Source organism: Oncorhynchus tshawytscha, linkage group LG16 (assembly GCF_018296145.1).
Source record: "Oncorhynchus tshawytscha isolate Ot180627B linkage group LG16, Otsh_v2.0, whole genome shotgun sequence".
NCBI lineage: Eukaryota > Metazoa > Chordata > Actinopteri > Salmoniformes > Salmonidae > Oncorhynchus > Oncorhynchus tshawytscha.
Window position 1 is genome coordinate 31,306,801 of NC_056444.1, and position 12,107 is coordinate 31,318,907.

At 42.5% G+C, this 12,107-nt stretch overlaps 1 protein-coding gene across 4 annotated transcripts in view; it reads left to right on the top strand.

The window, feature by feature from the left end:
- The window catches only part of LOC112215584 (partitioning defective 3 homolog), a 595,003-nt gene that overhangs the window by 314,359 nt on the left and 268,537 nt on the right, over positions 1-12,107 (top strand). For all 4 annotated transcript variants that reach the window (XM_042299093.1, XM_042299095.1, XM_042299094.1 and 1 more), the window contains 2 exons: positions 6,905-7,044; positions 8,139-8,267. In XM_042299093.1, coding sequence (XP_042155027.1) covers positions 6,905-7,044; positions 8,139-8,267 — 269 coding nt within the window. The remainder of the gene's footprint in view (positions 1-6,904; positions 7,045-8,138; positions 8,268-12,107) is intronic.

The window sequence follows — 12,107 nt, forward strand, 5'->3', positions numbered from 1 at the left end:
CGTGGACTGGGATATGTTCCGGGTAGCCTCAGACAACTACATTGACATATACGCTAACTCAGCGAGTTTATTAGCAAGTGCATCGATGATGTCGTACCCACTGTGACTATTAAAACCTTCCCTAACCAGAAATCGTGGATTGCTGGCAGCATTCGCGCAAAACTGAAAGCGCAAACCTCCACTTTTAATCATGGCAAGGCGACTGGAAACATGACGAAATACAAACAGTGTAGCTATTCCCTCCGCAAGGCAATCAAACAAGAAAAGCATCAGTATAGAGACAAAGTAGAGTCGCAATTCAACAGCTCAAATACGAGACGTATGTGACAGGGTCTACAGTCAATCACCAATTACAAAAAGAAAAACCAGCCCCGTCGTGGACATCGACGTCTTGCTCCCAGACAAATTAAACAACGGCCTGCTACCAAAGCCTGTGGGCTTTGATTCACAGTGGCCAACGTGAGTAAAATATTTAAACGTGTTGACCCTTGCAAGGCTGCCGGCCCAGACGGCATCCCTAGCCGCGTCCTCGCAGCATGTGCAGACCAGCTGGCTGGTGTGTTTACGGACATATTCAATCAATCCCTATCCGTCTGCTGTCCCCACATGCTTCAAGATGGCCACCATTGTTCCTGTTCCCAAAAAAGCTAAGGTATCTGAACTAAATGACATCTGTCATCATGAAGTGCTTTGAGAGACTAGTCAAGGATCATATCACCTCCACCTTACCTGCCACCCTAGACCCACTACATTTTGCTTACCGTCCCAATAGGTTCACTGACGACGCAATCGCCATCACTCTGCCCTATCCCATCTGGATGAAAATAATACCTATGTAAGAATGCTGTTCATTGACTATAGCTCAGCAGTTAACACCATAGTACCCTCCAAACTCATCATTAAGCTCGAGACCCTGGGTCTCGACCCCGCCCTGTGCAACTGGGTCCAACAGCGCCTCTTCAACCTCTGGAGGCTGAAGATGTCACAGTTAGATTTTTTTTTTTTTTTTACATATGAAAATTCAGTCCCACATTTGAGTTAGATTTTTTTTCTACAGCACCCGATGTCACAGGAAGTCCAAAAAGATAATCAAGGACAACAACCACCCGAGCCACTGCCTGTTCACCCCGCTATCATCCAGAAGGTGAGGCCAGTACAGGTGCATCAAAGCTGGGACAGAGAGACTGAAAAACAGCTTCTGTCTCAATGCCATCAGACTGTTAAACAGCCATCACTAACATAGAGTGGCTGCTGCCAACATACAGACTCAAATCTCTGGCCACTTTAATACATTTAATGAAGTTATCACTAGTTACTTAAACTAACGCCACTTTAATAATGTCTACATTTCCGACATTACTCATCTCATACTCATCTCATATGTACAGTTGAAATCGGAAATTTACAAACACTTAGGCTGGAGTCATTAAAACTTGTTTTTCACCCACCACAAATTTCTTGTTAACAAACTATAGTTTTGGCATGACACGTAATTTTTCCAACAATTGTTTACAGACAGATTATTTCGCTTTTAATTCACTGTATCAGAATTCCAATGGGTCAAAAGTTAACATACCCTAAGTTGACTGTGCCTTTAAACAGCTTGGATAATTACAGAAAATTATGTCATGGATTTAGAAGCTTCTGATAGGCTAATTGACATCATCTGAGTCAATTGGAGGTGTACCTGTGGATGTATTTGAAGGCCTACCTTCAAACGCAGTGCCTCTTTGCTTGACATCATGGGAAAATCAAGAAAAATCAGCCAAGACCTCAGAAAAATTATTATAGACTTCCGCAAGTCTGGTTCATCCTTGGGAGCAATTTCCAAATGCCTGAATGTACCACGTTCATCTGTACAAACAATAGTACGCAAGTATGAACACCATGGGACCACGCAGCCGTCATACCGCACAGGAAGGAGACGCATTCGGTCTCCTAGAGATGAACATACTTTGGTGCGAAAAGTGCAATTGCCGAACAACAGCAAAGGACCTTGTGAAGATGCTGGAGGAAACAGGTACAAAGTTATCTATATCCACAGTAAAATGAGTCCTATATCGACATAACCTGAAAGGCCGTTCAGCAAGGAAGAAGCCAAATCTCCAAAACCACCATAAAAAACCCAGACTATGGTTTGCAACTGCACATGGGGACAAAGATCGTACTTTTGGAGAAATGTCCTCGTGTGGATATATTGAAGCAACATCTCAAGACATCAGTCAGGAAGTTAAAGCTTGGTCACAATGGGTCTTCCAAATGGACAATGACCCCAAGCATACTTCCAAAGTTGTGGCAAAATGGCTTAAGGACAATAAAGTCAAGGTATTGGAGTGGCCATCACAAAGCCCTGACCTCAATTCTATAGAACATTTGTGGGCAGAACTGAAAAAGTGTGTGCTAGCAAGGAGGCCTGCAAACCTGACTCAGTTACACCAGATCTGAAGGAGGAATGAGCCAAAACTCCAACTTATTATGGGAATCTTGTGGAAGGCTACCCAAAATGTTTGACCCAAGTTAAACAATTTTAAGGCAATGCTACCAAATACTAATTGAGTGTATGTAAACTTCTGACCCACTGGGATTGTAATGAAGTTAAAGCTGAAATGAATCATTCTCTCTACTATTATTCGGACATTTCACATTCCTAAAATAAAGTGGTGATCCTAACTGACCGAAGACAGGGAATTCTTACCATGATGAAATGTCAGGAATTGTGAAAAACTGAGTTGAAATGTATTTGGCTAAGGTGTATTTTTCGCTACACTTGCATTAACATCTGCTGACCATGTGTATGTGTCCAATAAAATTTGATGTGAACATGGGGATGCAAAATGTATAAATGTGATACCATGGAACTGCACGTGACAACATTTACATGTTTTTCACTTGTAGAATTGCTAATTATATTTTTAAATTTGAATTTTTTTTTTTACATATGAAAATTCAGTCCCACATTTGAGTTAGATTTTCACGTGAACATTTTTCACCCGTGAACATTTTTCACCCGTGAAAGTGCAAATTCCACTTGTGAAAGTGAGCTTTTACATGTGCATGTTTTTCACAAGGTGAAAGCATGTGTTACAATGTGAACTCTAAATGTAATTGTCACGCCTTGGTCTTAGTATTTTGTGTTTTCTTTATTTATTTGGTCAGGCCAGGGTGTGACATGGGTTTATGTTGTGGTGTGTTTATATATTTATTTGGTCAGGCCAGGGTGTGACATGGGTTTATGTTGTGGTGTGTTTTTGTATTGGGGTTTTAGTAGGTATTGGGATTGTGGCTGAGTAGGGTTGTCTAGGAAAGTCTATGGCTGCCTGAGACGGTTCTCAATCAGAGTCAGGTGATTATCGTTGTCTCTGATTGAGAACCATATTTAGGTAGCCCGGGTTTCACTGTGTGTTTGTGGGTGATTGTTCCCGTCTCTGTGTTTGTTGTCACAAGATAGGCTGTATAGGTTTTCACGGTCCGTTTGTTGTTTTGTAGATTTAAGTTATTTCATGTATCGTTCATTTTCTATTAAAGAACATGAGTAACCACCACGCTGCATTTTGGTCCGACTCTCTTTCGACGGAAGAAAACCGTTACAGTAATACATACGAACATAGGGTTTCACATGTAAAAAAACTGACCTCGCATGTCTCTTTTGTTTTAACATGAACATTTCAGCTCAACATGTGAACACAGCTATTTCACATGTGAAAATATGATTTCACATGTGAGGATGTAATTTTCACATGTGAAACTGCATATTTCACATGTTTTCATAAGGGATGAAATGAAATAGGGTTTTAAGGTAAGTGGTACACTGTTGTAAACATCTTTTATCGATATTACAATGTTTGACATGATCACTTTGTGCTGACTTTTCAAAATTACCCCACCTGGGATTTGAACTCACAATCTCTCACAAGCTGAACTCACAAGTTGATCTTTTCTGCCGTTTCTCCTGAATCACTATGATAAATATAATCGTTTTTCTTGTGTATTTTTAACAAAGCTGAGATTTACTTTGAAGTCCAAAGTGTAGGAATCCAAGTGAACTCAGTTATTGACACATGATTTTCCACATGTGAATTCATGTTGTTTTTTTCGTAAGGGAACCTATCAAATTCAAAATTAACTGTCCATTTGCAGTATTCGGAGACCATTTCCAGGGGGGCAGCAGGAGAGGCAGAGGGAAAGGGAGAGAGAGACCCCCCGTCCTTCCTTGCTGGGAAATTAGCAAAAGTGTCTTAATCAAATAATGCAGCCAAAAGGACAGACCGACACAGCCCATTAAGACTCATTCTACGTCTCCTCATGTTTGCTACCTAATTGACTTATCGGATACGGGATTCAGACTTAACCCGATGTGTCCCACCTTACCAGTGTGTTTTGGACTTCTAACCGTTGTGGGAGACAAGGGCTGATCCCGAAGGGACCTGGTCTTTTATACCAAAAGTACCTGTCGTGTCCGAATGGTTTCAGCTACAAACTATTAAAAGCTATCTATGAAAAGCTGAGACTCACGTTTTGCTCTATCAGGCTCACAAGCTACACAGGAGCCATTAGACGGTAAGGGATTCTTCTACACAGATCGTAGGACGTCCCTGGACATAGTGTCTATAATACTGTAATAAGCTCACAGAGTTGCTGTCACAAATTCAACACAGTTGTCACTTACTAATTGGATATTCATTTTGCAGTGAGCAAGCTATTTCTGTACTTACTGCGTTCAATATACATTTTTTATCAGGTTTAGCTTTGTCGGACCACTTTTTTTATTGTTTGTCTGTTTGTCAATTTCTCCTGAAAGCAAAATGGTAACTCACTTAATTGTGAGGCTTAATATAATTGCTGTATATGCAGATAAAGTCAGATAAATGAAAAGCCCATTTTTGCTGGGATCGCAGGACTGGTAGTGCTAATCCAAAAAGCTTCTATTACCCCCAAATAAAGACGTCAGTATGCTAGTTAATTACAGCCAGTGCTATTAGAGAGAGATGCATTCTGCTAATTGCCTGAATGGAAGCCCTTAACGATGAGATCTTAGAATGTAGAGTTTGATTCGGCTAAGTAGACTGATTGGAGAAATTGAATGGATTGGAATTGCCAGAACAGATAGTGGTCTTCACAGACCAGCTGATTCAGACTATGCCCTAGGTTCTATAAAGACAATAGAGAGCCATTTTTGATGCAACCAATTCCACTACTGTACGTACACACTGAGGATCCCAGACAGCAGTAGGGGCAGTTGCCGTATTAGCAGACACCGGCTACTAGTGCAGAAAGGATCTTAGTTAGTCTAACTGGGATGTGCCTATCTATCCATTTAGTTGACAGAACTCTATAATAAGTAAAGAGCGTTCTTCCTACTGTATTGGCAGGAAGGAAATAACCTCAATATATTCAATGACTTAACTTTGTTGGCAGCTCTTTGTCAGCAACATTCTCATGTTGTGGTGTGTAGCCCTCTTTGTTCCAAGATCTATATCTTCATTTCTGAATATAGAATACACCCAAAGTTGCTGGGTAGTGTGTTTTCTTGCTGCTTCATCTTAGTGCTAGTGAGGCAAAAACATCACGCATATGCACACACACATACACACAGTCAGTCCGTCGGTATCAACCAGCGAGACACTGAAGAGAGGAGAAAATAGGTCATGATGAGCGATCAGACAGTGAATGACAGGCCAGTAAAATGAACAATCTCTTCAACAAGAATACTAATCACTCTACTGTCAGGAAGACTTCAACTAACAACACACCCGCCACTCTGCCGGTTACACATATTAACGGATAACTTGTTTACCAGGGAGGGACACATCTCACTGACTCACTGAGTGGAACCATTCTTCCCCATCTAAAAGTAGAAATGTCATTCATATCCTTACTGGCATTTGGCAATGCTTTTGGTTGCTCCCTAAATGACATCCTATTCACTTTATCGTGCACTACTTTTGACCAGGGCCCACTACTTCTGACCAATCCTTTATTGGGCAGACAGTGTAGGGTTGGTCGGTCGATAAGGTCAGTGTTGATATTCCCCTTTTGTAGGCTATTATTGACTTTCCCTGCCTTCCCCGTCTGGCAATTTATAATATGTGTCCCAAATGGCACCATATTCCCTACATAGTGCACATTTATAGGGCTCTGATCAAAAGTAGTACGCTACATAGGGAATATGGTGCCATTTGGGACACATATATAGTCATTTAGAACTGTATAAAGGCCATTGTCAGAACTTGGGAGGAAACATCTTTACAGAGCTATGATGTCTGAACCTTTAACATTGTTTTCTAACATTTAGTAATGTTTTCGCTAGCAAACTGTATTTGGTCTGATATGTGGTGTATCAAAAGCATCTGATGCTGTGTTATGGGTGGAGGCAGAGGATACTCTCACCCCATTGCTGACCATTATCTGTGTCTAATGCCTGTGGACACTCCACAGAAAGGGAGAATAAAGACTGCACACAAACCGACAGAAACCTTTACTCTGCGTGCTGCTATTCTTGTCTGCAACCAGTTTTAAATTCAAGCATGTCACATCTGTGGTCCCGCTGTCCTTACACACACATGTATAAAGTACACATGTATCACAAACACCCAATTTTGGTTAATAGATTTGACTTATATTTCGACACTTTTGAGATTTCATGCTTATTTTGTATGTTGAACCACAACCTAAGCTGCACGCCCATTCTTTCACCAATAGAAGACCGTGCAAACCAATACATTTGAGATGACTTATTAAGTACTGTAGTTTGACAGGTTTGACATGATGGTCAAAGCCATAAATAAAGTTGTCCTTCCACATTTGGTTCCTAATGCGCTTTTAGAATAGAATATAATTAATTTTATATATATTTTTTATTTAACCTTTATTTAACTATGTTTGGTGTATTATGTTCCTCCTGCAGGTCCTGAGGGTCTTGGATTCAGCATCACATCACGTGACGTCCCCATAGGAGGCTCCGCCCCCATCTATGTCAAGAACATCCTGGCTCGGGGTGCTGCTATCCAAGATGGCCGCCTGAAGGCTGGCGACCAGCTACAAGAGGTGAGAGGCAGAATTAATGAAGTCTCTTCTTGCTATTTCTTCCTCCTACTTCACCCCTTCCTCTTCATTACCCTTGTCATGCTCCAACCCTTACGTTGTCCTCTTCCTTCCATAGATTTGGAATTTTGTTCTGAGACATCCAATCAACATGGTTTTATGTGATATGGAATAAAACACCTTTAAGCCTTTATGTCCTATGCCATTCATGATTGTTGTGTCTACGCCAATGGCATTACCCGATATGCTTAAGACACAAAGGCTGATTGAATGGGCTTTGCCATTGAAAAGAGTCTTTGGTATACTTTGGTATTTTGGCAATGGGGCCCTTTATCTACTTCCCCAGAGTTTTATTTTTATATTTATTTATTTTTACTAGGCAAGTAAGTTTATAACAAATTCTTATTTTCAATGACTGGATTCGAACCAGGGTGTATGTAGTGACTAGCCTTCAAGTGAAATTGTGGATAACATTTTTGTCTCTTCGTGCAGTTTGAAGGAAGTTGCTAACTAGCACAATTGTGAACTAGCGTTAGTGCAATGATTGAGTCTATGAATATATGCTGGCATGCTTCTAGTCATTGCGCTAACACTAGCTAGCATTGGCTTGCGACACTACCTCTAATTTCCTTCATACTGGACACAGAGACATAAAAAGGGTATACACGAGTTAATCTGACTCTGGTGAAGTAGATAGAGCGCCTTGTTGGCAAAATTACGAAGTATCCCTTCAAATCACAGAGTGGAGTACCTGTAGGGCTGTTTACCTTGGGCTCTGAGTGGCTAAACATAGGGAAATGAACGTAATAATCTTGTGTCAACAGTCCAATCAGAATGACATGAAAATCATAGACTATGTAATTGGAAAATGTCCGCTCTTAGAAATACCCCATATTTATAGATGTCAGGCAGTCACAGCTCCTCTATGAAAACAGAGAATGATTATGTGTAGAATGGAATTAGTAATTGTTTCAAGACAGTACCAGGCAGTAGCACATGTAACACAAGTTAGTAACATGTATTAATACATCCCCTATATCTACCTGTTTGTGTGTGTGTGTGTGTGTGTGTGTGTGTGTGTGTGTGTGTGTGTCCAGGTGAATGGGGTAGACCTGAATGGGAGGAGTCAGGAGGAGGTGGTAGCTCTACTCAGGATCACCCCCATGGGAGGAACAGTCAGTCTGCTAGTCCTACGCCAAGAGGACTCCTATCTACCTAGAGAAGTGGTAAGTTAATCAATTGTCAAATTTACTCACATCACCAATCACTTGTCCACACCATCCCTACCCTACTTTTCACACCTCTGATATGGAAGTAGCCCATAGTAATGGAGTCTTCAGCCGTATTAGGGCTATCCACACTCCCATCAACACCAGCTCAATGTTACCCCTTTGTCTGTGACCTTCTGTCTTGGACCTCATCGTCAGTACCATAGGGATCCACATGAACTTGCTCCAGACTTATCCCTCCCACCCCACACACATCCCTCCCACCCCTGGCCAGCAGGCTCCCTTTGTTTTGAGGAAGGGCTGATTTAAGGCAGGTCAGGGGGACTCTCCGTGTGTTTGTCTGTCTAGTGTTTTATCAGGTAAACAGTATTATCCTGCCTCTCCTCTCCTCCCCTGTCTGTCCTCTGACCATGCAGCCATTATAGAGCCCAGTCCCCTTAGGATCACCAGTAGATATGGTATGCGTCCACAATGGCACCTTATTCCCTACATAGTGCACTACTTTTCACCAGTACCTGTTGGACCATGGTCAAAAGTAGTGCACTATGTAGGGTGCTATTTGGGACGCAAGAGGTTTGGACTGGACTGGCCATTCCTCCAAGTCACATTAACACAGACCTTCTCCAGGGGTTGGTTTGTCTACCACTCTCCTATCTGACACTGGATACACATTAGCTCTCAGACCCACACATGGGATACCATACACACACACACACACACACACTTTTATGTAAGCAGTTCTGGGGTGACTTTCCCTGTCTGGCAACAGATGGTGAGGATAGTAAGGATAGTGTCCTGCCCTCCTACACCCTCCATTCAGCAGGTCTGACAGTCTCCCTGTCATCTGAGTGGCCTGGCAGACACAAGGGTTTAGGCTTTAACCCTAACTTTACCCTATAGCACTCAATCTGTCTCTGTGTTTACCCTAACTCTACCCTCTATATTATTCGTTGCCATCTATTTACCACCACACACCGATGATGGCACTGAGACTACACTCATCGAGCTGTATAAGGCCATAAGCAAACAAGAAAATGCTCATCCAGAAGACGTGCTTTAATAGAGGGAAACTTAAATCTGTTTTACCTCATTTCTACCAGCACGTCACATGTGCCACCAGAGGAAAAACAACTCTAGACAACCTTTACTCCAAACACAGAGACGCGTACAAAGCTCTCCCTCGCCCTCTTCATTTGGCAAATCTGACCATAGCTCTATCCTCCTGATTCCTGCTTACAAGCAAAATCTAAAGCAGGAGGTACCAGTGACTCGCTCAATACGGAAGTGGTCACATGATGCGGATGCTACGCTAGAGGGCTGTTTTGCTAGCACAGACTGGAATATGTTCCGGGATTCATCCAATGGCATTGAGGAGTATACCACCTCAGGCACCAGCTTCATTAATACAGTTGAAGTCGGAAATTTCCATACACTTATTTGGGAGTCAATACAACTCATTTTTCAACCACTCCACACATTTCTTGTTAACAAACTATAGTTTTGGCAAGTCTGTTAGAACATCTACTTTGTGCATGAAACATGTACTTTTTCCAACAATTGTTTACAGACAGATTATTTCACTTATAATTCACTGTATCACAATTCCAGTGGGTCAGAAGTTTACATACACTAAGTTGACTGTGCCTTTAAACAGCATGGAAAATTCCCCAAATTTATTTCATGGCTTTAGAAGCTTCTGATAGGCTAATTGACATCATTTGAGTCAATTGGAGGTGTACCTGTGCATGTATTTCAAGGCCTACCTTGAAACTCGCTGCCTCATTGCTTGACATCATGGGAAAATCAAAAGAAATCATCCAAGACCTCAGAAAAAATGGTGGACCTCCACAGGTTTGGTTCATCCTTTGGAACAATTTCCAAACGCATGAAGGTACCACGTTCACCATGGGACGACGCAGCTTTCATACCACTCAGGAAGGAGACACGTTCTGTCTCCTAGAAATGAACGTACTTGGGTGCGGAAAGTGCAAATCAATCCCAGAACAACAGCAAAGGACCTTGTGAAGATGCTAGAGGAAACAGGTACAAAATAATCTATATCCACAGTAAAACAAGTCCTATATCGACATAACCTGAAAGGCCGCTCAGCAAGGAAGTAGCCACTGCTCCAAAACCACCATAAAAAAGCCAGACTACGGTTTGCAACTGCACATGGGGACAAAGATCGTACTTTTTGGAGAAATGTCCTCTGGTCTGATTAAACAAAAATGGAACTTTGGCCATGATGACCATCGTTATGTTTAGAGGAAAAAGGGGATATTGCAAGCCGAAGAACAACATCCCAACCGTGAATCATGGGGGTGTCAGCATCATGTTGTGAGGGTGCTTTGCTGTAGGAGGGACTGGTGCACATCATGAAATAAATGGCATCATGAGGGAGGAAAATTATGTGGATATATTGAACCAACATCTCAAGACATCAGTCAGGAAGTTAAAGCTTGGTCGCAATGGGTCTTCCAAATGGACAATGACCCCAAGCATACTTCCAAAGTTCTGGCAAAATGGCTTTAGGACAACAAAGTCAAGGTATTGGAGTGGCCATCACAAAGCCATGACCTCAATCCTATAGAAAATTTGTGGGCAGAACTGAAAAAGTGTGTGTGAGCAAGGAGGCCTACAAACCTGACTCGGTTCCACCAGCTCTGTCAGGAGGAATGGGCCAAAATTCACCCAACTTATTGTGGGAAGCTTGTGGAAGGCTACCCGCAACATTTGACCCAAGTTAAACAATTTAAAGGCAATGTTACCAAATACTAATTGAGTGTATGTAAATTTCTGACCCACTGGGAATGTGATGAAATAAAAGCTGAAATATATCATTATCTCTACTATTATTCTGACATTTCACATGTATTTGGCTAAGGTGTATGTAAACTTCAGACTTCAGCTGTAAGTGCATCGCTGACGTCATCCCCACAGTGACCATATTACAAAGGGAAACCCAGCCTCGCGCTGCCCATGCGCTCCGTAGCCGATGTGAGCAAGACCTTTAAACAGGTCAACATTCACAAGGCTGTGGGGCCAGACGGATTACCAGGATGTGTACTTAGAGCATGCGCATTCCTACTGCCAAGTGTCATCACTAATGTTTTCAACCTCTCCCTGACCGAGTCTGTAATACCTACATGTTTCAAGCAGACCACCGTAGTCCCTGTGTCCAAGAAATTGAAGGTACCCTGCCTAAATTACTACCGCTCTCACGTCAGTAGCTATGAAGTGCTTTGAAAGGCTGGTCATAGGTCACATCAACACTATCATGATCAAACCCTAGACCCACTCCAATTCTTATACCACCCCAACAGATCCACAGATGACGCAATCTCAATTGCTCTTCACACTGCCCTTTCCCGCCTGGACAAAAGGAACACCTATGTGAGAATGCTGTTCATTGACTACAGCTCAGTGTTCAACATCATAGTGCCCACAAAGCTCATCACTAAGCTAAGGACCCTGGGATTGAACATCTCCCTCTAATACAGGATCCTGGACTTCCTGACGGACCGCCCCCCAGGTTGTAAGGGTAGGCAGCAACACATCTACCACGGGGGCTCCTCAGGGGTGCGTGCCTTTCTGTACTCCCTCTTCACCCACGGCTGCATGGCCAAGCACAACTCCAACACCATCATTAAGTTTGCTGACGACACAACAGTGGTAGGCCTGATCACTGACAACGTGAAACAACCTCTCCTTCCGTGCGAGCAAGACAAAGGAGCTGACTGTAGACTACAGGAAAAGGTAGGGCCAAACATGCCCCCATTCACATCGACGGGGCTGTCGTGAAACGGGTCGAAAGTTTCAAGTTCCTTGGTGTCCACA